The sequence below is a fragment of the Panthera onca genome, chromosome X (assembly GCF_046562875.1).
Source record: "Panthera onca isolate mPanOnc1 chromosome X, mPanOnc1 haplotype 2, whole genome shotgun sequence".
NCBI lineage: Eukaryota > Metazoa > Chordata > Mammalia > Carnivora > Felidae > Panthera > Panthera onca.
In genome coordinates this window covers 121,770,181-121,795,761 of record NC_138357.1, presented here as the reverse complement: position 1 = coordinate 121,795,761, position 25,581 = coordinate 121,770,181, and the positions used below count along the sequence as shown (strand labels likewise).

The window sequence follows — 25,581 nt, the reverse complement described above, 5'->3', positions numbered from 1 at the left end:
ATAAAACAAATTAATCTATTGGAGTTAAAGGTTTAAAGTGATGGTTTCTATGGGGCGCCTGGGTGGCTCAGTCAGTTGGGCGTCCGACTTTGGCTCAGGTCATGATCTCACAGTCCGTGAGTTCGGGCCCCGCATCGGGCTCTGTGCTGACAGCCCAGAGCCTGGAGCCTGTTTCAGGTTCTGTGTCTCCCTCTCTCTCTACCCCTCCTCCACTCATGCTCTGTCTCTCTATGTCTCAAAAATAAATAAACGTTAAAAAAAATTAAAGTGATGGTTTCCAGTGTTTTCTTATAGTTTGGGGGCAGACTGAGCCGTTCACCGTGAAAATAAAATAATTAACCACTGGTATAAGACGCAGTCTATTCTATTTCACCTGACACAACAAAATATGTATTGCACGGCGCTCACGAGGACTGCCACATTTCCCCGTTAGCAGCCACTCCTCACTGCGGCACTGCAGAAAGGCTCACCTGGGGACAAGCGTGTTCGCACAGGGGAGCTCTTATAGGTGGGCCTCAAACCACATCAGTGCACACGCTCCCTTCTCACTTCGGGTGGCTCAGTGCTCAGCGCTGCAATACCACAAAAAGCAATGAATTAAACAATGCAGCCGCTTTGTGCAATAATCGAGGAATTAAAAAAAAAAATCAATCGAGCATATTATTATTAGTGAAATTATGTAAATAAAGGTAGGGGCACTGGCATCACCTGGGCACTTGTGAGGACTAGAAACAGATTCTCACGCTCCACCTAGACTTACTGAATCAGAATCCACATTTTCACATGATCCCGGAGGGATGTGTATGCACACTCAAGTATGAGAAGCGTTGGTCCAAACATATGATTTTAAGACCACAGAATGTTTTATTATCAACTCACCACGTTTTATATAATAGGTATTTAATAAATTCACCCTTAAGCAAAGTTTAAGCCATTGGAAGCTAGGCCTGGCCTCCCTATCCCCTGGAGCTCAAGATCTGATTCACTTGAATCTCCAGATCCACAGAAGATCAAGTTTCCCTAAGTTATATGATACTTCCCAGGGACTCATGTTCCCGTGGTCACCTCTGCCTCTGGGCTCCTCTTTCTGGCTGTGCCGGCTCAGTTCACATCAACTTAGATCGGAAACAACCCCTTTATCCTCTCCTGTGGAAGTCCATTCACCAAAGCATTTGTTGATTTTGTTACATCTCATAGTAAAACAGAGACATACACATTCTTTGCGAACATGATTTAGGAAAACTCTATTTATGCCAATCTAAAAGTTAACACGATGTTTAATGGATAAGTAATGCTAGAAGCGTTCCCATAAAATTTTGAAGTGTCCACTACCACTTCTATTATTTAAAATTTTGCTGGAAATCCCAAGCCCATGCAACTAAGAGGACAGAGAAATGACAGGCCTGAGGATTGGAAATGAGGAAGTAAAATTATTATTAGTGGAGATGCTATGAAAGAATTCCCAGAATATCCAAGATCAACAAAAAATAAGACGAAAGGCAATAAGAGAATTCAAAACACCGCAGAACATAAGGTGAGCGTAGCCAAAAGCTTGCCTAAATATACCAACTCCAAGTCTGAAGACCTAAGGAGAGAAAAGATTTCCCTTCCGTTGCAACAACTAGTTTAAATACCAAGAAATAATCTCAGCAAAATAATATCTAAGATTTGAAAAAACACTTTAAAATGATACTGAGGAACACAAAAGAACTCAACATTTGGGAAGGTGCTGCATCTTCATGTATAGGAGAACTCTTTTTTCTCAAGAGTTCTAGTCTTCTTAAATTAATATATAACTTTAACATAATCCTCACGAAATTACCATCCAGGTTTAAAAAAAAAACTTGACCAGCCAACTACAAATTTCATTGAGAAATATAAACAAACAAAAGTATCAAGAAAAAACCTGAAAAAGAAGTGAAATGAGAGGCTACTGATTTGCCACATGGTCCCAACACTTCAACTAATGTTCACCGATGCAACAATGGCTCAGGGTAAAGTCCAAAAATTGGTCCAAGAACTCACGGGGATTTAGCGTCATAATAATGAGCAGACATCTCAAATCTAGTATATGTGAAGGGGTATCTGGGGGCATAGTTTATTGGATAAATCATCCCGGGACAATTGAGTAAATGTCTGAAAAATATAGAGGGATTGGAACTGTAACTTATTCCTTACACCGGGATAAATTTCAAATATATTGATGTTTGAAAATAAAAAGTGAAAACTTTTAAAAATTTGAGAAAAAAAATATGAAAGGATTTATTTAAGGCTTAAAAGAGTACTTTGAACTATGCTCCAATACCCAGAAACCATAAAAGACTGAAAATGAAGGTGCACAAAAATTACTCAAAGCAAAACTTCCCACAAGCGAAAACACAAGAAAAATGACAAACAGAAAATACGTCCACCTCCTTGTGATGGACTGAATTGTGTCCCACTCAAAATCCTCACGTTCAAGCCCTAACCCCAAATATCACTTCAGGGACAGTAATCTTTAGGGAGGTAACCGTAGTTAAATGAAATCATATGGAATTAGACAAATACCGTATGATTTCACTTACACGTGAAATCTGAAAAACAAGCAAACAAACAAAAGAAAAGCCATGGATCCCGAGAACAGACTGGTGGTTATCAGAGGGGAAGGCGGGTTCAGGATGATGATGGATGGTGACTAGCCTTATTGTGGCGATCACTTGGTAGTGTATACAAATACTGAATTATTGTGTTGTACATCTGAAACTGCTATAATGCTATATACCAATTTTAGTGAAAAAATAAACAAAGACAGTTAAATGAGGTCATAAAGGTGAGCTCCTGCTCTGATAGGACTGGCGTCCTTACAGGAAGACATACGAGAGAGCTCCCTCTCTGCACGTGCAGAGAGGAGAAGTGAGGACACAGCAAGACAGTGGCCATCTATAAGGCCAGGAAGACAGCCCTGAAGGCAGGCTGATAGTCACTGGACTTCCAGCCTCCAGAACTATGAGAAAATAAATTTCTGTAGTTTAATCTACACAGTCTATGTTTTCCTGTTATATGGCAGCCCAAACAGACTAATACACTTATATTTTAGAAAAAGAGTTGATTTCTTTTTTTTTTAATGTTTCTTTATTTTTGAGACAGAGAGAGAGAGAGAGAGAGAGAGACAGAGAGAGAGACAGAGACAGAGCATGAACGGGGGTGGGGGGGAGGCAGAGAGAGAGGGAGACACAGAATCCAAAGCAGGCTCCAGGCTCCGAGCTGTCAGCATAGAGCCTGATGCAGGACTTGAACCCATGAACCACAAGATCATGACCTGAGCCGAAGTCAGACACTTAACCGACTGAGCCACCCAGGCGCCCCTGCCTTTAACTTTTTAAGGTATAAACCACACTTAAGGATCTCTCAACATGATTTTTCTTTTAGAGGGGAGGAACATAATAGACTATACTAGTTATCTGAAATCACCATCTTACTGTATAAAGAGAAAACTAAGCTGTAGAAAGCAAGTAGACAGGGAGTAAAAGAAATGGCTGCTGATTTTGAGAAATATACAGGTTTAGGAGGGCAAGATGAGTTCAGGGTCGGACATACCGCAGTTGTGATGACAATGGTTATCTAGGCAGTGAAATCCAAGAAGCAATTCGGAACACAGAACTGAAACTCAGGAAAGCGAGAGCCGGTTGCAAACAAAGAAATGTAAATCATCAGGTATGGTTGGATGTTAAAGCCACAAGTATGAATGATGACATCCACCAAGGCTTTTGTTTTTCTCTGCTATCATTCTACATTTACCAAAGAATCTTCTGACTTTAGTTGGGTTTCACTACTAGGAAGAGAATGCTTGACTAGGCAACCTATATATGTATATATATATATATATATATATATATATATATATATATATATACTCCTGCTTCTTTGGTAGTTTCATTTCTTGTTGGAGGCAGTGTGAGTTAATACAGAGAAGTAAAAATGGGGGGGGGGATCAAGAAGGTGAGGTAGGAGCGGCTGTAGAGGAAGGATGAGAAGGCTCTCTTAAGTAATTTAGACTCACTCAAAAGTGGGATTGAAGAGGGGGACCTTGGCTCAGTAGGTTAAGCCTCCAGCTCTTGATTTTGGCTCAGGTCATGATCTCATGGTTCGAGGGATCGAGCCCTGCATCGGGCTCTGCTCTGACAGACCAGAGCCTGCGTGGGATTGTTTCTCTCCCTCTCTCTGCGTCTCCTCTGCCCACACACTCTCTCGCTCTCTCTCTCTCTCAAAATAAATAATTTTTTTTTAAAAAAGTGGCATTGAAGAATTAAAGCCACAAAAGACAAGGCGATAAACCATTCTCTATCACCACCACAGCAGACATACTTTTCCAAGAAATATGCTTTAGGGGATATCAAAATTCGTATTTTAACTCTTGAATCCTAATAGGTATAGATATTTGTGATACTATCTTATTGCATGGTCTCCTTACACAATGAAAACCAAAGATACACACACACACACACACATATAATTAATTCATTTTTAGAGGTTATGTTAAAAGACCCCAGACTCATAAAAAGAAAACAAAAGCTTGAAACTTACTGCTTGGCAATAGTATGTCCTCTGAAGCTATGACAATGGTATTGAAAATACTAAACAGAATGATAACCTCTAGCAATCCAATTTGACTGGCAACAAATCCCTTTGAAGAAAAGTAGCATTTGTTTCAATGAGTGAGAGGCAGCCCTGACCCTTGATATAGACGTGAGATAGACATGGTGCCTCTGAGTACAGAAGGTGGGCCCTGATGAATAAGGAACCCTGAGCTATAAGGGGAGGTGGGGGCTGGCTATGTCTTAGAACTGTGTCTTAGGAACTTGCTTCATTCATTCAGGCCTTAGCAAAGACTGTGCAATTCATTGCCAGTGTTGGCAAGGAGCCAAGTGAAGGTCTCCAGGCATATAAGCACAGTGGTGAAGAGCAAAGTTGAGAATACAAATTCTTCCTATTGTCAGGTCAAATAACTTCTTTTCAAAATCCTTCTATGGGGGAGCCTGGGTGGCTCAGTTAAGCCTCCAACTTCAGCTCAGGTCATGATCTCAGTGGCTCCTGAGTTCAAGTCCCTGGTCGGGCTCTGTGCTGACAGCTCAGAGCCTGGAAACTGCTTTGGATTCTGTGTCTTCCTCTCTCTCTCTCTCTCTGCCCCTCCCCTGCTTGCAAGCTCTCTGTCTCTCAAAAATAAATAAAAATTAAAAAAATAATAATAAAATAAAATCCTTCTATGGCTTCATAGAAAAGGGGGAATTGTGGGAAAGAATGGGGAATTGTGGGATGCAAAAGTAATTGTGGGAGAGAACAGAGAATTTTGGGGCACCAGAGGGATTGTGGCAGAGAAGAGGGAATGGTGGGAAACAAGGGGAACTGTGGGAGAGAAACAAGAATGGTGGAAAACGAGAGGAATTGTGGGAGAAAACAGGGAATTCTGGGAGGTAACAGACAGTGGTGGGCAATGAGTAGAATTGTAGGAGAGAACAGAGAATTGTGGGGGACCAGTGGGAGATAAGAGAAAGTGGTGGGAAACAAAGGAAATTATGGGAGAGAACAGAGAATTGTTGAGCACCAGATAGATTGTGGGAGAGTACAGAGAATGGTGGGAAATGAGGGGAATTATGGGAGAGAACAGGGGATGGTGGGAAACAAGGGGAATTGTGGGAGATAACAGAGGATGATGGGAAACGAGAGGAATTGTGGGAGAGAACAGGGAATCGTGGGAAGTAACAGAGGATGGTGGGAAGCCAGGGGAACTGTGGGAAAGAATGGAGAATTGTGGGGGACCAGATGGATTGTGGGAGAGAATAGAAAATGGTGGGATACGAGAGGAATCATGGGAGAGAACAGGGAATTGTGGGGGACCAGAAGACTTGTGGGAGAGAACAGAGGATGGTGGGATAGGAAGAGAATCATGGGAGAGAACAAGGAATTGTGGGAGACCAGAGGACTTGTGGGAGGGAACAGAGGATAGTGGGAAATGAGGGGAACTATGGGAGAGAACAGGGGATGGTGGGAAACAAGGGGAATTGTGGGAGATAACAGAGGATGATGGGAAACGAGAGGAATTGTGGGAGAGAACAGGGAATTGTGGGAAGTAACAGAGGATGGTGGGAAGCCAGGGGAACTGTGGGAGAGAACAGGGAATTGTGGGGGACCAGAAGACTTGTGGGAGAGAACAGAGGATGGTGGGATAGGAAGGGAATCATGGGAGAGAACAGGGAATTGTGGGGGACCAGATGTATTATGGGAGAGAATAGAGAATGGTGGGATAGGAGGGGAATCATGGGAGAGAACAGGGAATTGTGGGAGAGAACAGAGAATGATGGGAAATGAGGGGAAACATGGGAGAGAGCACAGAATTATGGGGGACCAGAGGACTTGTGGGAGGGAACAGAGGTTGATGGGAAACAAGGGGAACTGTGGGAGAGAATGGAGAATTATGGGGGACCAGATGGATTGTGGGAGAGAATAGAGAATGGTGGGATAGGAGGGGAATCATGGGAGAGAACACGGAATTGTGGGGGACCAGAGGACTTGTGGGAAAGAACACAGAATGGTGGGATAAGAAGGGAATCATGGGAGAAAACAGGGAATTGTGGGAGACCAGATGGATTATGGGAGAGAATAGAGAATGGTAGGATAGGAGGGGAAATATGGGAGAGAACAGGGAATTGTGGGGGACCAGAGGAATTGTGGGAGAGAAGAGAGAATGATGGAAAATGAGAGGAAACATGGGAGAGAGCACAGAATTATGGGGGACCAGAGGACTTGTGGGAGGGATCAGAGGATAGTGGGAAATGAGGGGAACTATGGGAGAGAACAGGGGATGGTGGGAAACAAGAGAATTGTGGGAGATAACAGAGGATGATGGGAAACGAGAGGAATTGTGGGAGAGAACAGGGAATTGTGGGAAGTAACAGAGGATGGTGGGAAGCCAGGGGAACTGTGGGAGAGAATGGAGAATTGTGGGGGACCAGATGGATTGTGGGAGAGAACAGAGGATGGTGGGATAGGAGGGGAATCATGGGAGAGAACACGGAATTGTGGGGGACCAGAGGAATTGTGGGAGAACACAGAGAATGATGGGAAATAAGGGAATCATGGGAGAGAGCACGGAATTATGGGGGACCAGAGGACTGTGGGAGGGAACAGAGGATAGTGGGAAATGAGGGGAACTATGGGAGAGAACAGGGGATGGTGGGAAACAAGGGGAATTGTGGGAGAGAACAGGGAATTGTGGGAGAGAACAGAGGATGGTGGGAAGCCAAGGGAACTGTGGGAGAGAATGGAGAATTGTGAGGGGACCAGATGAATTATGGGAGAGAACAGAGGATGGTAGGATAGGAGGGGAATCATGGAAAAGAATTGTGGGGGACCAGAGGACTTGTGGGAGAGAACAGAGGATGGTGGGAAATGAGGGAAAATGTGAGAGAGAACAGGGAATTGTGGGAGACCAAAGGAATTGTGGGAGGGAACAGAGGATGGTGGGAAATGAGAGGAATTGTGGGAGACAAAAGGGAATTGTGGGAAGTAACAGAGAATGGTGGAAAAGGAGGGGAATTGTGGGAGAGAATAGAGGATGGTGGGAAATGCAGAGAATTGTGGAAGAGAACAGAGAATTGTCGGGGGCCAGAGGAATTGTGGGACAGAACAGAGAACTGTGGGAGATAAGGGGAATTGTGGGAGAGAACAGAGAATTGTAAGAAGAAAAAAAGATAATTGTGAGAACAAGAATTGTGGGAGAAAAGAGAGTATTATGGGAAAAGAGAATTGTAAGAGATAATGGTGTATTGGGTAAGAGACTAAAGAATTGTAGGAAATTAAGGGAATTGTGAGAGAAACAATTACAGGAAATAAGAGAACTGTGGGAGAGAATAAAGAATTGTGCTTGAGAGGGAATTGTTGGGAAGAACAGAATTGTACTTGAGAGAGGGAATTTTAGGAAAGAACAGGGAATGTGGGGCAAAAGGGAATTGTTGGAGTGACAGGGAAATGTGGGAGTCACAAGGAAGTGAGGCAGGAAAGGGAGAATTGTGGGGAAAACAGAATTGTGGGAGACAAGAGGAAATTGAGGAAAAAAGAATTGTTGGAAAGAATGGGGAATTATAGGAAACAAGGGGAATTCTGTGAAAGAATGGGGAATCGTGGAAAACAATAGGGAATTGTGGATGTGATAGAGAATTTTGGGAGACACATGGAATTATGAGAGGGAGAGGAGAATTGTAGGAGAGATGGAGAATTGTGGCAGAGAATTATCATTGTGGAGAAAAAATAGAAATGTGGAATAAAAGGGCAATTCTGGGAATAAGAGAATTGTTGGAGAGATGTGGAATTGTGGGAGAGAACAGAAAATTGTGGGAAAGAATAGAGAATTGTGCTTGAGACAGGAAATTGTAGGGAAATCAATTTCATTTCCATACACTAATAATGAACTATCAGTGAGAGAAAGTAAGAAAATAATTCATTTACAATTGCATCAAGAAGAATAAAATATCTAGGAATAAATTCAACCAAAATGGTGAAAGACCTGTATATTAAAAACCATAAGATATTAATGAAAGACATAGAAGAGGACACAAATAAATGGAAAGATATTCCATACTCATGGATTGGAAGAATCAATATTGTTGAAAGGTCCATACTACCCAAAGCGTTCTACAGACTAAATGCAATCCCTACCAAAATTCTACTGGCATTTTTCACAGAAATAGAACAAACACTCCTAAAATGTGTATGGATCCACAAAAGATCTTGAATAGCCAAAGCGATCTTGAGAAAGAACAAAGCTGGGGGCATTATACCTTCTGATTCCAAACTACATTACAAAGCTACAGTAATCAAAACAGTATGGTACCGGCATAAAGACAGACATCTAGAAAAACAGAACAGCATCGAGACCCCAGAAATAAACCCATGCATACATGGTCAATTGACTCATGACAAAGGAGCTAAGACTAAGGGAAAAGACCGTCTTTTCAATAAATGGTCCTGGGAATACTGGACAGCCACATGCAAAAGAATGAAACTGGACCACTTTCTACCATCATACACAAAAATTAACTCAAAATGAACATAAGACCTGAAATCATGAAACTCCTAGGAGAAAACATAGGCAGTAAGCTCCTCAACGTCAGTCTTGGAGATAATGGTTTTGATTTGACGTCATAAGCAAAAGCAACAAAAGTAAAAATAAACAAGTAACAATGAACATCAAACTAAATAGCTTCTGCGCAGCAAAGGAAAACATCAACAAAATACAAAGGCAACCTACCAAATGGGAGAAATATTTGTGAATCATGCATCTGATAAGGCGTTAACAGCCAAAATATATAAAGCACTCACACGACTCAATAAGAAAAAAAAATCCGATGAAAAACTGGGCAGAAGAACTGAATAGACATTTTCCTAAAGACATACAGATGGTCAACAGATACCGGAAAAGGTGCTGAACATCAGTGATCATCAGGGAAATGCAAATCGACCCAAGTGAGATTTCACTTCACATCTATCTATTGGAGAGATTACTCTCAAAAAAACCAGAGATAACATGTTGGATGTGGAGAAAAGGGGACCCTTGTGAACTGCTGAATGTAAACTAACGTAGCCACTATGGAAAACATTATGGGGGTGTCTCAGAAAATTCAAAATAGAACTTCCCTATGATCCAGCAATTCCGATGCGTATTTATCCAAAGGAAACGACTAACTCAAAAAGATACATGCACTCCTCTGTTCACTGCAGCATTATTTACAATAGCCAAAACATGAGAGCAACCCAGGCATCCATCAATGGACAAATGGGTAAAAAAAAAATATGACACACACATACACACATGCACTGTAATACTATTCACCCATATAAAAGAAGCCAATTCTGCAATTTGTGACGACGTGCATAAACCTTAAGGGCATTTTGCAGAGTGAAATAAGTCCTACAGAGAAATACAAATACTGTATGATCCCACTTATATGTGAAAGCTACAAATAAAAAACTCATAGGTGGAACAGCTTGGTGGTTGCCAGAGACTGGATGTGGGGATGGGATGAAACAGACAAAAGTGGTCAGAAGGGATGAACTTGTAGTTATAAAATAAATGAAGTGCTGGGGATATAATGTACAGCATGGTGACTACTGTTAACAATACTGTCTTGTATACTTGAAGTTGCTAAGAAAGATCTCAGAAGTTCTCATCAGAAGAAAAAAAAAGTTTGTAACTGTGTGGTGATGGATGTTAGCTAGACTTATTGTGGTGAACATTTCACAGTATTTACATATATCCAATCACTATGTTGTACACCTGAAACTAACATAACATTATCTGTCAATTATATCGCAATTAAAAAAATTTTTTTAAAAACCTGCCACAAAAATTGTGGGAAAGACAGGGAGTTATGGAATAAAGAGAAAATTCCGGGAAACAACAGAGAATTGTGTGAGACGGGAAATTGTGGGAGATCATAAAAAATTGTGGGAGACATGGAAGACAGGGAATTCTGGGAAAGGGCAGAATTGTTGCAGAGGGAATTGTGGACAAACTGGGGAATTGTGAAAAGGAGGAAGATTATGAGAGGGCAGAGAATCAGGGAGAGTAGAGAATTGTGGGAGAGATGAAGAATTATAAAGGAATCAGGGAATTATGGGGAAAAGGGAGAATTGGGCACAAGACAGAGAACTGTGGGAGCTCTAAGAACTATAAAAGCAACACTTTGTAAACATAAGCAACTGTAGGTTTGGAAAGGAGATTTAGTTTACTACAACCAGTCATAAATTCAGTTTGTAATTTCCAACGAGCTTCAGTTTTTCCTCTCTGCTAAACCCTTGGGTCTGACAGCAGGAGTTCATATCACATTACCATGGATTGGCAAACCCACAGGCGCTGCCTTATAGAGGCGGACGTACACACACAGGCACATACACACACATATATACTCACACACATGCTTGTACATACACACACAAAAGCACACACATATACACACATGTGCACACATGTCTTGGAAATTTCAAACATGGGAACAGAAATAAACTAGAATTTATGGTTGGACAAAATTTTAAGCCTTATAAAAAATAAAACAAGACGAAAAAGTGATAGGATAACATAAGAAAATTAGAGTGTCAGCTAGGAATCCAACATACGAGTAACAGAGGTTCCTTCAAAGAAGGGATGGAGAGAGTAAGAGTGAAGCAAGTTAAAAGAAAATTAATCATCCGAAAAAATATCCCCAATGTGAAGGTTATAGGTTTCCAGAATGAATGGTCCCATCAAGTGCCAAGCCAAGGAAAGCAAAGAGGTCTATATCACGGCACATCTTTTCCAACCACTGGAAGAAAGAAAGTTAAAAATAATGTTGACAGAAAGAAAAGAAATGACATTTGACTTTTCAACCTCAACCATGGAAACTAAAAGACAATGAAGTAACCGCTTAACGGTTCTGAGAGAAATGCTTCCAAACCTAGAATTGTATTTCCAAACTACCAATCAATTGGAAGGGTAAAACAGTTTCTGATTTTCAAGACCTCAAAAACCGATGTGCTCCCAAAACAATGCCAAGAAGAATACATGGTATCCAAGAGCCCAAGATCCAGCAAAGGATAAGAAAGGGCAGAAAGAAAATCCCAAGAAGACGAAGGGGGGGCATAAGTCATTTCCAGTTTAGAATTGAGCAGCTGCGGCAGCAGTGAGGTGCTTATCTGTGAGATATTTCCCTTATCTCCAAGAGCAAAAAGGAAACACACATTAGTTGATATATTTAAGTGCATTGAGAGGAGATTTACAATGCAGACAAGAAACTTAGGGATAACCTAAAAATCAAAAAAGACAACGGGGCGGGGAGGCAAGGAGTGAATTCCATTGAAAAAGTACAAGGAAAAAAAATCATCTTTGGTCATAACAAATATTTCCATAGTCACAATAATGTAAATACGAAACTGTGACGTATCCCAAACCATATAACTATTGGCATAGGGGAGGGACCCGTGTGTTTCTGTCGGCATGTTGTTTGGAACATGGACGGAAAACTAGAAGAAACAGCTAAAGAGCAGTAAGTCTTTGCCTGGGGACAGTGGGCGCTGTGGTTGAAAGTGTCCCCCCAGTCTCCCCACCCACCTACAGCTCTCCTTAATGCCCTGTTTGGTAGCTCCTTGTCTATAAAGCATCCTTGTTACTTTCCTTCGTAAGCACTTCCGGCACATCACCCTTTAACAGTCCCTTCTTCCCTTTTCCTCCACCAGTCGGAGCATACACGTACTGACACGTAAATATGGTTATTTGTGTGCCCGTCTCTCCCATTACCAGGGGTTTTTGGCCTTGTGGTTCCAATATGCCCCTTTGGACTGTGAAGTCTATGAGTATTTTCTCAGAATAATATTCTTACGTGCATAAAACAAACTACAAGAAATTAAAGAAATCAACGATAGTGAAATATAGTTACCATCAGATTTTAGAAAAACAGATTTTGATTGCTAAAGATCTGGCTCCCCAGGAACTATGCACGGATATAATACAGTTTTTAATATGCTGTCTTGAGCCAGTTTTGAAGCCCCAGCTAGAGGCTGGTCAGCTCCCCTTCTTGAGCAGCTAAGTCCACACCTGCCGACCAAGTGTCACTGGGCTCCCATACTCTGAGCCACCAGACACCCGCCCCCATCAGCCCAGGGCCAGGTCCCACCCAGCCCTGTGCTCCAACTCCCTGAGATTATTCAAATTAACCAGTCCTGGGGGCGCCTGGGTAGCTCAGTTGGTTAAGCGGCCGACTTCGGCTCAGGTCATGATCTCGCGGTCTGTGAGTTCGAGCCCCGCGTCGGGCTCTGTGCTGACAGCTCGGAGCCTGGAGCCTGTTTCAATTCTGTGTCTCCCTCTCTCTGACCCTCCCTGGTTCATGCTCTGTCTCTCTCTGTGTCAAAAATAAATAAACGTTAAAAAAAAAAAAAAACAAATTAACCAGTCCTGAATCTGCTTACCCCACCTCACCTATTTCTTCCCATGAACACCATAATAAAGGCTTCTGCCCCCCAGTTCCCCCCTCTCCCTCTGGCTCAAGAAAGACTCTAGTGCTCACACGTGTGGCACCCCCGGTGTGATATGTACTCCCTCTCTCGGAGTCTCTGAGTATAATAAACTATATTTTCAATGGCAGGTGTTTCCTGATCTGTTGACCTCACCAAACCTAAATAATAATAATAACGAAGCTGATTAAAACAGCTGAGACTCCAAGATTTGGGCTAGGAATGCTCTCGCAAACCGCAGTGAGAGAGTGACAGAAGGTCTGGGCAAAGGGGAGAAGTTGAATGCGAGGCAGCCACAATGGAAACCTCAGCCACTGAAGCTGGGATGGCCCTTCCAAGTTATTCCCCTTGAGGCTAGGGCCTGGGCCTCCCGGACCCTTGCAGACACCACTCAAAGGCTGCAGCCCATCCCCAAGGGAGGGGATGTGATTTTTTTTTTTTTGCCCGAGGCAGCTCAGCTCTTTTTGGCCCAGGGCTATTGCTGGAGAGAGACCCAGCCTAGTGGCTGCAGCTGCTAACACCCCCAGCACCCAGGAGATGGTCTGCTGACCACGGATAGACAGATGCTTCTTAGTAACACTTTTTAAGTAACAAGATAAAATGATCTTAATTTCAAAGTAGCGATGAATAGCATTTTAAGACAGAAACCCCCGTTATTTAGGACATAATTTCTCTGTGATTTCTATTAGTGCACATATAGCTAACGCTACTAGGATTTGTTGCCTGCATTCCTGATGGAAAAAAAATACTAAATTTCTCTTAGAGGTAAGTGAAAATACAGACCTTCAAGTCCACACACCCAGTTAAGAAGGCCTTGGGAGCTGGAACCTTGATTTGTTCATTTTGGGATCTCCGGAGTCGGCCACCTACTGATGCTACTTGAGTCATTACTATAATTCAAACTGACGGGATGCAATTTAAAAGCCGGAAATTTTAAAACTAACTCCTCCAAAGCAACCCCTCTGCGGTTTAAAGGAGCCATGGGCAACCTCACCCTAGAGAAGTCTCTGGCCCAGCCAGAACTCTCCCGGCCCGCGCTGGTTAGGAGGGGCGGGGCCGGGGAGCGGCCCTCAAGCTTATAGGTCGAGGCGGGAAGGGGCGGGGCCCGCTCCTCCGTGATCGACGGAAGCCGTTCCTCTTCAGCCCGCGCCCCGCCTCCCGCGCGCCCGGAAGTCCCGCCTTCGGAAAAGGAAGTAGCGGTGCGCTCGAACGCCAGCGGTGACCGCGAAGGCAACGGTGACCGAGAGAGGAGAAGGCGGCGGTGGCGGGCTAGCGGTTAGAGGCGGGGCCGGCTCCTCGGAGCGGCCCGGGACTGGAGTCAGGTGCGGAGGGGCAGGCTGGCCGAGGCCGGTGGGTTTTGGGGTCCCGGGACAGGGGTCCCAGGTGAGACACGCAGGGACCGCGTGAAGAAGACTTTGGCCGCGTCCTCCCGTCCGCGGTCCTTTCCTTCCTCCTCGAATCCCTTTTCTGCCCCGTACCCTTCCCTCATTCCCAGTCCTTGGTTAAGCCCGGGTCTGGGGTTCTGGTCTGGGCTGCCCTCTCCCATCTGGATCACCACTTTGAGGACCCCCTGCTCCCTAGACCTACACCCCCCTCTGTGTGGTGTAGTTTCTCAGGGGCGCCCTCACCTCACCCCCAAAATCCGGACGTCTTAGAAACGTGCGTCTAAAGGGTGGTGTGGTGTAGATTTCGCACTAGTATTTCCTAAAGGGGTTAATGTATTAAAGCTATCCCTCAAAGTGGATACCCTGCCCTGTAGGTTTACAACAGGATGACAAGGGGGAGGAACAAGGGTTGGGCAGATTAAGAATACCAAGGGAGTGGTCAGAGGCCAGGCATCAGCATTAATCGGTTTCTTTGCTTTTTGGCACGCGTGAGTTTAGAATTGTTTGGATTCGGCCTCGCGGTTCCAACCATGGGTTTGTCTGCGTCTACTCCTGCTGTTGCAGTTCAGACCTCAAATGCTTCTGATCATCAGGCAGCATCCCCGCCTTCAGGATGCCCCATGCATGAAGGGAAAATGAAAGGTAATCGACCCTTTGTCTAGAAAACAAAAAAGGGAATTCCCAAAAGGATTAGGATAGTGCGTGAGAGTGAAGCGATTGCTCCATACCTTAGCTCTTACCCCCCCAAAGTTTGCCATTGGCGGTTCTCAGCCTGGGTGGCCACCCCTCCACCCCCCCACCCCCCCAGGGGACATGTGGCGGTGTCTGGAAGCATTTTGGTTTGTCAAAACTGAGAGGACGTGGTGCATGTAGTGAGTAGAAGGCAGGAGCCCCGCTAAACACCCTGGAGTGCACAGCACAGGCCTGCAACAAAGAATCACCTGGCCCCGCATGTCAAGAGTGCTATACTGCCTTTCCCCTCTACCATTCAAAGTGTCAATCTTTTCTGGGTCACTGATCCCAGCTGGCTGTTAGAAAACACCTGCTTCGTCTGCCTCTGTCTCCATTCTTCTTGTATGGAGAAACCCTGGAAGAGCACTGTGTCTATAAACGTGTGGCCTGAAAAACACTTGCTTGCCTTGTAGTCTTTCATTGCCTTGGTCAGTCAGCAAGAATTTACCCACCGCCCACTCTTCGCCAAGCACTGGTGGGTTTTGTTTGTTTTTGCACTGAGAGAACAGCAACATACAGAACACAAAAAGCTTCTGCCTAATGGAGTTCACATTCTCATCTTCCTAATCCTGTGTGGTAGGTTTTCTCCCTATTTTATGGTTCAGGAAACTTAAAAAAGTCTCACAGCTAATAAGCGGCAGAGCCAGCAGAAACTCTGTGACCTGGGGCAGATCATAGAGCCCTAAACAGGCTTTGATTTCATTTACCGTGTATCCAAAAGAGCTGTCGGCCTGATTTGTTTGCATTAGTAAAGAATGCGGGTATTTGTAGGTGACTAAAGGGGCTACTGGTATTTTCTAACAGCCAGCTGGGATCAGTGACCCAGAAAAGATTGGCACTTTGAATGGTAGAGAGGAAAGGCAGTATAGCAAGTCTCTGTTCAGCCCTCAACTGGACAGCTATACAAGGTCCTAGTGAGAATGAGGGTCTGGGAGGAGAATCGGAAGACAGGAAGTGAAAGGAAACTTGTCTTTGGTGTGTAGGTCATCCAGAGTATTCTTGGTGTTACTGCTGCTTCCTGACACAGGGATTCCTTACTCGGGCAGCTGTCTCCCCGGGCCATGGCTCTCCTGGTGCCTGCGCCTCTCCTGAGTCTAAGACCAGCTTCTCAGTCCCCACACTTGCTTCCATTAGCACCCTGGAACTTTGGGCATCAACTGCCCTTCTCACTGCTGCTCTTATAGGTTCAGACCTTCCCTTTGAAGTGGCATCTGGGTCCAATGCGGATCCTGGACCGTTTTCTTTAATATATGCCTTTTGTTGCTAAATGTTTGCTATCTACCCATGAGGAATAGAACCTTGGCCAAGGAGTAGTTTTCTGTGCCTTGTTTCCATCCTAGAGCAAACACAAGCAGGGTGGCATTCAGACTTTTCTCCAGGAGCCTTTTTGAGGGCTCCTTTGCTCACTTTCATCTCCTGTGTTCAGTACCTGAGAGAAGGTATCAGGAAGCCAGGCCTCTGGTGTCCTGATCGGGGCTGGGCCTTTTCTGGAACTTGTGAATAGAAAGGGAGATTTGGTAAAACGTGGCCGACCCCCCACTTAGGTTCCTCTGCAACAGCTCGCTGCTGGGAGCCCAAGCAGGTACCTTCTAGCCCATTACTAAAACCATGGAACGAACGATATGTTCCTTTGCAAGTGTTGAGATTTTTTTTTTTTTTTTTTTGTAGAGTTGTGCTGAGGGCATGGCACAATAAGGGAGTGAGTACCCATTTCTCTTTCAAGGGGAGAATAAATATCTAGAACCTTCTCCTGGTCTTTAGGATCTTAGAATGTTAGCTAGCTTAGTTCTTGGCAGCTTGAAACAGTATGGTAACAGTGTTACCACAAAGTAACACTTTTTCAGTACCCTTCCAAGTTATTCCCCCTTTGATGGTGATCCCTGGTCAGAAATCTAGCTCTTTAGGGCCCGGATTGAGAGAGCTAGATGTCCTGCCTTTGCGGTGACACTGTTTTTACACTTCGTTTACTTCAGGCTGTCCAGTGAGCGCGGAGCCACCTGAGCCAACTTGTGAGAACAAAACGAGCTCTGTGCCCACCCACCAGGACCGTGCATATGAGTACGTGGAGTGCCCTGTCACCGGCGCCGTGGCCGGCAGTAAGGAGGACCTGGACCCTTCTAACCTGGTAATTCACGTTCGGCCCCCCTCCCCACAACTTGTCATACGGAGATGCCTTTGTGGACTCCCAGGACAAATCGCTGGCTGCTAGGATTGATTGTCTCTTCCTCTTAAGATACAGAAGTCTCATATTCCATCCACACTGAAGATCTAGAAGGCATTTCTGAGTATCGTTTCAGAGGGTGCCTGAAAAAGAAAACCGTGACCACCAAGTGCCAGAGTAGGTTGACTGGAAAGAAGCCACACCACAGGAATAGTTCCTTTGGGGATAAGTGGAAGGCAGGAAGTCCCATGAGGAGTGCAGTTAGGATTGGTAAAGGTGTTTCTGGTCTTGGGAAACCTCATAGGCGTGAGGCTGATGAGGGCACTTTTTCCGGCCCAGCTGGGTGCCAGCCTGCGTGAGAGTCACTGGTGTGGTACAGCGTCCCGTGGCAGCCACCAGTGGGATGGCGTGACAAAGCAAGGCTAAGACTAGCACGGCCTCACTACATTTTGTGACAGTGCGGGGGGTGGAGGCTTCCTGTTTGGAATCCCATTTTAATGGAGAGACAGACAGACTCAGATCTGTAGTTTAGAAGGCCAGAACAGGGTTCTTAGAAGGCCATGGTTACCAAAAGTATTTAGAAATCTTGGCCAACATTTGAAGGAACTAGAAATACTTAGTCTGGAAGAGAAGGGCTGTGATATATATGTGTGTGTGTTCGTGTGTGTGTATGTTATGTATGTAACGATACCAGCAGCTAGGTGGCTTGTACAGACATTTATTCTCACAGTTCCAGAGGTTGAGAAGTCCTCTTGGAAGGTGCCAGCAGCTTCAGTCAATTTGGAGGGACACAGACATTCAGCCTCAGCACTCAGTAATGACCCTGCCAAACTCTAAGGACGCTGCTGTGTTGAGGAGGAAAGTGGACAAGATCAGGGCTTCTCTGCCTTAGCACCGTTGACATTGAGGCTGGTGGGTTCCTTGCGGTGGGGGCTGTCCTGTGCTCCATAGGATGTTTAGCGGCTTCCCTAGTCTTTACCCACCAGTTGCCAGTGGGACCCTCTTTACTCGGTCATGACAACCTAATGTGTCTCCTGACATTTCTAAAAGTGCCCTCGTTAGACTACTGTTCCAGGTAACACTAGTTACTAGGGAACAGTACTGCTGTTAGAGAACAGCCTAGTGGTTCAGAACATGGGCCTTTTGGAATCCCACAGACCTAGACTCTTACCCCATGGGATTGTTACACGTAGTGAGAGTGTTAATAACAGCCGGCGTTTCTTTTAGTCGCATCCGTAGCCCTCATGCTAAGCACCATACACGCTTTTGAGTAGTTCTCATAACCACCCTGTGCAGCCAGTAGTGTCAGCGTCCCCGTTTTTAGAGCAGAAGCCACTGAGAATGATCAAGCGTGCGGTTTGGCCCGCATCCCTCAGCCAGCATGTGGCAGATCCCAGAATGAATCCCACCTGCCTCTGATGCGAGTCCTTAAACCCACTGTGGTGACCGTGCACATCATTCTAACCAGGGGCCACGTTGTGACTTAATAATAAATGCGGATCTGCTCGAAAATCCCGCATACTTCCAGCACAGAAAAAGTTCTGTGCCAGGGGTTCTCAACCTGGCTTGATGTTTGCCCTCGGGAGGACCCTGGTTGTCACGACTCGGGAGGAGGGGTACTGTTGGGTAGAGACCAGAGAGGTTGCCAAATACCCTACAGTGCTCAGAACAGACCCCCGTAACCAAAAGTTGTCCGGCCCCAAATGGCAGCGGTGCCCGGGGCGAGAGCCCCTGGTCCAGGGCAAGTATTTGCACAGCACTGTTGCCGCCCTTATGTCTGGGAGGAAGGATTCTTCCCCTCCTTCCAGTCCACCAGCGTCACTGCTCCTCTCTAATGTGTTCAGCCCAAAGACGGAAAGCATCAGCAGGATCGTAAAAGCAAAGAACACGTAAAAAGAAAGTGGTGGTCTACGTGTATCTTCTGAGACTCTTCCTCCGAAGACCAGGCATTTTTGAAGAGCCCGTCATCGAAAGGGCTTTAGAAATGTCTGCAGTCACAGTAATCATTTTTACTTCTTAATCCTTGGGGAGAAAGAGACAGAAAATATAGCCACAGTGTGTACCTACCATTTGTGAGAACTCCTTAACAAGGAAAAACAACTTTAGAACTAGAACTCTTCAGAACAACCAAATCAGCTGGCAGGTCTGAAATCGTGATGTCACTGGCTCGATAGGGAACCTGTGCCTCATGTGTGATGATGCACTGCTTTCCAGAATGTCGTCGATTATATTGTTCGTTTCCACTTTGTGTCTATTTCCAACATTTAAAAACCCGCTCACCTCGTTTAGATGCCGCCACCCAATCAGATGCCGGCCCCGGATCAGCCATTTGCGCTGTCTACGGTGAGGGAGGAGTCATCCATTCCGAGAGCAGATTCAGACAAAAAGTGGGTTTATCCTTCTGAACAGATGTTCTGGAATGCGATGTTACGCAAAGGGTGAGTGAGCATGTTAGGGTATAAATTTGCTCATCAAGTTCATCTAAGAATGAAATGTTAAAGAGGTTTTTATCCCCAAAACATACAGTAAATTTTCATAAGCTAGACAGTATATAACATTCAGCCGATTTTTCAGACCTACGAGAACGTCAGTACAAAGGCCAGCGTATTAGTCAGGATTCTCTGGAGAAACAGAACTAACGGGGTGTGTGTCTTTACAGATGTAAAGAGATTTATTGTAAGGAATTGACTTCACGTGATCAGGGAGGCTGAGAAGTCCCACAATCTGCAGTCAGCAGGCTGGAGACCCAGGAGAGCTGATGTGTAGTTTGAGTCTAAAAGCTGGCAGGCTGGAGACCCAAGAACTGTTGTTTTCATTCCAGTCCAAAGGCCCGAAAAAACCGTATCCCAGCTCAAAGGCAGTCAGGCAGGAAGAGTTCCCTGTTATTTGCAAGAGGCTCATTCTTTTATTAAGACCTTCAACTGATCAGATGAGGCCCACCCACATTAGGGAGGGCACTCTGTTTTACCCATTTAAAGCTTATTTTCTTTCAAAATGCTCTCACAGACACACCCAGAGTAATGTTTGACCAAACATCTGGGCCCCCCATGGCCCAGTCAACTTGACACACGAGATTAACTTATTATAGCCAGTAATAGATGTTTAAAAATTCTATTACGTGAAGTACTTAGAAAAAGTTAATCAGTGGTACTGACTGAAAAAGTGTTACTTTATGGTTCCTTGATCTGTGTGCAAGTGGTTTTTGGTGACTTGGTGAAACGAATATGTGGGTTGATTTTATGGCGTGATCAGTAATGTTATCAAGTTCTACCAAATGTCCTTTCCTAGGTGGAAGTGGAAGGATGACGATATTAGTCAGAGAGATATGTACAATATCATCAGAATTCACAATCAGAATAACGAGCAAGCCTGGAAGGAGATTTTGAAGTGGGAAGCCCTTCATGCTGCGTAAGTATGTCTGAGAGCTTGAAAAAAAAAAAACAGCATTTTTCCGACATCTTTCTTATTTGGGCTCTGCTTTCTAGAGTTTTAACGTTGTATTCAAACAGTGTGCTGTTGTAATACAACATTTTAGGTGGTAGGCCTGTTTCGGTGACAGTTGTATGACAGACCCGCTCCCACCCAGCTGCGTGAAACGGCAACCATTTTATTATGCTTGTGGATTCATTGGGTCCCGAGTGCAGAAAGGACAGAGCAGGGGTGGCTCATCTCTGCTCACAACGCCTAGGGCTGCAGCCAGGCTCTGATCGGGGATGGGCTTGACAGCCGTGGGCCGGGATCCTCTGCAGGCTAGACCATTTCCTCACCTGGTGACTGGTGTCGGCTGTCAGCCAGGACACCTGCCCCTGGCTGCTTCGGCTTCCTCACGCCATGGTGACTGGGTTCCGAGAGCTAGTGTTCCGGAAAACTCCAGGGAAGCTACATCTCCCTTGATGACCTGGCCTCGGCAGTCCCAGAGCATCACAAGCCTGCCCAGGTTCAGGGGAAGGGGCCGTGGTGCCCGCCTCTCAGTGGGAGGAATGTCACAGTACACGGAAGGCACATGGGGTGGGAGATGGCCCGGTGCTGTGCCCCAAGGGTGAGGAGAAGAGCAGTTCCGTTCCCTCAGCATCACTGAACTCCCATCAGGACCAGACCTCAGGAGAGGTCTCAGCAGTGGGCCTTTCCCTCGGGGGAACAGGTGCGGCAGTCACGTGTTTGTCAGCAGTGGTGGGCCTGAGGTCTGTGGGAGCCGGGGCCCCTAGCCCCAGGGATTCTAATTCAGTAGGTCTGGGATGAGGCCCAGACTTGGCATTTCTAGAAAGACATAGATGCCGCCGGTCTGCAGAGTCCACCTTGAGAACCGTAAGGGTGGGGGATGTCTGCACAGAAAGCCAGATTGTATCATCATTGATGAATTACATTTTAAATTTGTGATAAAATGGGATTAACTTCTTGGCTAAAGTCCACTTAATGATTTCGTTAAGGTATCCCAGTTTTTAAATATTTGAACTCTGAGATTCATTAGTAGCCCTCCGTGGGTGTCACTGGCTGGGCACCAGGCCTGGGAGGGGTCCGTGCGAGGAGAGAACGGCAGGGCACCCAGGACTCCCCTCCGCGACCCGAGACCAGCAGGAGCCATGTTCCCAGCTCACCGATGAAGCCACCCACAGGTGTCTGCAGTGACTAAAAGTCCACTGTAATGAAAGCCACCTGCCAACTACTTGTAGTGTGACTTTGGAGCAGAGAGAGACCAGGAGAAGTCCGCTTTGTCAGTTTCACCCCCTTCCTAGTCATTTTCTGGGGTCCCTCGAAATGAAGTTGGCCCTTTAGAGACACATGCTACAGCCTCCAGGAGAAAGCTTGCCTGGGTCGAATTTACTTCTTTGCTGGCGACCCTCTTGAGATGCTAGCGAATGGTTCGTAAAGGAAGTACAGGAACTCGGATGGGCCTCGGGTAGGGCTCGGTTACACTGGGGCTGGTTTTCTCCCCCCGCCCCATCATTAGGGCCACCAGGACTGAAGCCTGTCCTCACGGTGACAGCAGCTAACAAGACAGGTGGCCTCGTATATCCTGATGTGAAGAGCCGGCCCATCGCTGATTTCGTTTGTTCCTAGGGATTCAGCCAGCATTTTTCTTCATAAAGGCTTTGTTCACTGGTTTCAAATGAAAGAAGAGTAGGATTTTCTTCTGTTCGTCTTAAAAAACCCAGCTGCAGCATGTGAAAGAAGTGTCATGCCCACTACTTAACCTTTTATCTTTTTCCTAAGAACGTTTCCCTTTCCACCAAATGTAAAGTCCATTTCCTCACTCCTGGAAAGAAACAGCGCAGATACTTGGATTGAAGTGGAAGGAGTGGAACAGACTTGACCCCGAAATAAAGAGCAATATTTTTAACGAAAAGGGATATTTCTCTGAATTGTTTTCGAAGTTCTCTCACTCTGTAAATGTGATACATAAAATGCACACAGAAAAACGTGTGTTGTTGAAAAACTGCAACATCGCATTTCTCAGAGGGGGGAAAATATTTTAATAGGCTTTTCTTGTTGGCGAATTTCTAGGGAGTGTCCTTGTGGTCCATCGTTGATCCGGTTCGGAGGTAAAGCGAAAGAGTACTCACCAAGGGCAAGAATCCGTTCCTGGATGGGGTGAGTGGCAGCGCACAAATGTTATTTTACATGCCTCGGGTCAGGATCAGCTTTCTCTTGGCACCTAAAGCAGACAGCCTCAGGACTGCAGCTCCGTCTTGCAAAACTCAGTGTTCAGCTGCAGGTTTCTTCCTCTCCCTCAAGTGTGCCCAGTGGTGGGCAGATTTATTAGGGTTTTGTGACTTGTCCCCGGTCTGATTATCGTAGCACGGAATTCACTTGTCCTCCGTGTTCTCGGATCTGTCCTCTCGCTCCTTCCCGTGGTCTCTGTGCATCTGACCGCTCTGCGTCCCTCTCTGTTCCTCCAGCGTAGACAGACTCAGCTCACGCTTGGATCGCTGCAACGCCTCCTGGGACCTCCCCGGCCCGGGTCTCTTTTCTGTCGACTGCTGCTCTGCAGACATACGAGCCGTCATCTGACCTGGGCTGGGCTCATCGCGGCTCTTCAGCAGCGTCTCTCTTCAGCGCAGCAGACCGGTCCTCTGAGGCTCACCTCCCCGGTTGGGCGTGTGACCCCGAGAGCAAGCGCTTTCACGCTCACGAGCATGTTTTCGTTTCAGGTACGAGTTGCCTTTTGACAGGCACGACTGGATCATCAACCGCTGTGGGACAGAAGTCAGGTATGTCATCGACTACTACGACGGCGGCGAAGTTAACCAGGACTACCAGTTCACCATCCTGGACGTCCGGCCCGCTTTGGATTCTTTTTCGGCGGTGTGGGACAGGATGAAGGTCGCGTGGTGGCGCTGGACCTCGTAACCACCGCTCCGTTAGCGATGGGAAAATACGAGCTATTTTTTTCCTGAGCGATACATTAAACTCTTCCCCAAACCGAATTGCTCTCGTGATGTAATGGGAATGTCAAGTGGGTCGTGACACTGTATACCTAGTGAGGGTCCCATGCACCGTGTTCTTTTGTTTTCACCTCATAGTTTATGCCAGATCATTCTAGGTTTCCTTCCCACTTGGCCTCAGTGGGAAGCGGTCCCTTGGGTTTTCCTTTTGCCGCAGTATTGCCTGTGCATTTAATCTAGAAGAGTGAACAACCTCACATGTTCGTGAGGAAGAGTAAGGAAAAAAGGGGCTCCCTTCCAATTTTAAGAAAGATTCTTTTCCGGAGGTTGTGCCGTCATCCGTACGGTTTAGGAGCGCACCCTTAGGAAAACGCAGAGGTGTGCCCTGGGAACGCGCTCGGCAAAACTAAGGTGCGTCTCAGCTCCACGAAGTCTCGGTTGTGAGAATCGCTCAGGCTGGGCCTTGTTAGAGAATAGTTTCAAGACCCGCATGATTTGATGATGCGCCTGCATTGGTGTATATGTTTTCACTTTTTAAATATGTCCATTTCGATTCCTGCCATCCTGGTACGGAACTCCGCTCCCGCAAGCAGGTCTCGTTGCCCGTGACATTGGACGTGTTCTCCCCGCTCCGAGTCCCATGTCTTCTGCCTGAAGCCCTCCCTCCGGTCAGCCTAACCCGAACCTTAGAGATTTGGTGCAAGTCACAGTGCCAGGACGGTCCCTCTCGAAGACAGGATCCTATTCTGTTGAGTGTTAGAATTCACAAGAAGAGTATTTTCCCAGATACGGAATGTTTGTATCAACTCGCTGTCTCGGTGCAGGTTTTTTTTTTGCAGGGAGCTCTAAGTTTGCCGTTGAAATGCTTTTCTGCCCGTGATTCCTAAACTGGCTGTTCTGCTTAGAGCAGCACGTTACTGTTCTCTTAAGCATTGCCAATGTTAACCCGTTTGATGTACCTTGAATCTGTAATGTTAGGTTAGTGGAAGGAACTGGCAGTCTGCAGCGATTCACGTGACGTGGAATTTCTTGGTTGTGTCGGTATTGTGTGGTGTTTTCAAAATCCGACAGCTCTGAACGCTTCTACGTGTCAAAATATTTGTATATTTTAAAATAAAATAAAGCTGATAGTTAACAGGTTTTGATGTTAAGAGTAACTTCACATCTCCCGGCCATTTCTCCAGACAGAAATCACCTGTGCAGAAGTGACGCCGTAGTCTCCCTGGTAGCCGTTTTGTCATCCGTGAGTCACATTGGTAAACTGAGAAAAGTAATAACCGCTGGCAGTTTTTTGGTCCTACGTGCCATTGAGTGAGTGTAGGATAAGGTAGTGTTACGAGAAAGTGTAACACTGCGCCACAGGCAGGGGCTCCCCCCGTTGACAGACCCACACTGTTTCTCGAGAAAGACCTCATCCACAGTAAACTGTCCATCAAGGCTGAATGCAGGATTGATGTAGTCCAGCCTTCCACCGCTCCTGGGAGAGGTCATAGCCCACTGGATGTCAGAGCGGTTGTGTGCCTAGATCATACCCGCTCATATCTGGGGGCCAACACTTCTCCGCTCTGACAGGAGATGCATTTGGAACATGAACTCCATTTTGGATGTTCTCTGAGGTTTTAAATTAAGTCTTCTGTCTCCAGTATTCACACTATTCAGAAGCAGAACAAACTCCTGTCATTAGGGCAGGTATTAGTGAACAAGGCGGGGTTGGAATCGGGCTCGTATATCTCCCTGGAATATTCCCTAGCAATTCCGTGTGTCTAGGGAGCTGTGCCCTCCGCGTCGTCCCGGGAACACGACAGGCAAAAGGGGCAGCCCCGATCAGCACTCAAGCCTTTCAAGGGACAGTCTATAAGTGAAAGGGTGGTAAGTTCTAGATTTCCAATTTAAAGATAGGCTG

The 25,581-nt window shown here is 45.8% G+C and overlaps 2 protein-coding genes across 2 annotated transcripts in view; one reads left to right on the top strand and one right to left on the bottom strand.

Moving 5' to 3' along the window:
- Positions 1 to 14,022, bottom strand: part of MID1 (midline 1) — a 581,622-nt gene extending 567,600 nt beyond the window's left edge. Inside the window, exon 1 of the mRNA XM_081793388.1 lies at positions 13,801 to 14,022. The gene's annotated coding sequence lies outside the window, so the exon portion shown is untranslated. The remainder of the gene's footprint in view (positions 1 to 13,800) is intronic.
- A 179-nt stretch (positions 14,023 to 14,201) lies between these two features.
- On the top strand, positions 14,202 to 24,813 carry HCCS (holocytochrome c synthase). Its single transcript, XM_081794028.1, has 7 exons — positions 14,202 to 14,339; positions 14,901 to 15,044; positions 17,108 to 17,259; positions 19,585 to 19,733; positions 20,584 to 20,703; positions 22,798 to 22,884; positions 23,445 to 24,813. The coding sequence occupies exons 2-7, from the start codon at positions 14,933 to 14,935 to the stop codon at positions 23,641 to 23,643; spliced, it is 819 nt and encodes a 272-aa protein (XP_081650154.1). The 5' UTR covers positions 14,202 to 14,339; positions 14,901 to 14,932; the 3' UTR covers positions 23,644 to 24,813.
- The last annotated feature ends 768 nt before the right edge of the window (positions 24,814 to 25,581 follow it).

Coding starts and splice junctions, on each gene's coding strand:
- HCCS (XM_081794028.1), top strand. CDS start 14,933: ATGGGTTTGTCTGCGTCTACTCCTGCTGTTGCAGTTCAGACCTCAAAT. Junction 17,260..19,584: donor ACCTGGACCCTTCTAACCTG/GTAATTCACGTT, acceptor CACCTCGTTTAG/ATGCCGCCACCCAATCAGAT. Junction 22,885..23,444: donor AGAATCCGTTCCTGGATGGG/GTGAGTGGCAGC, acceptor TTTTCGTTTCAG/GTACGAGTTGCCTTTTGACA.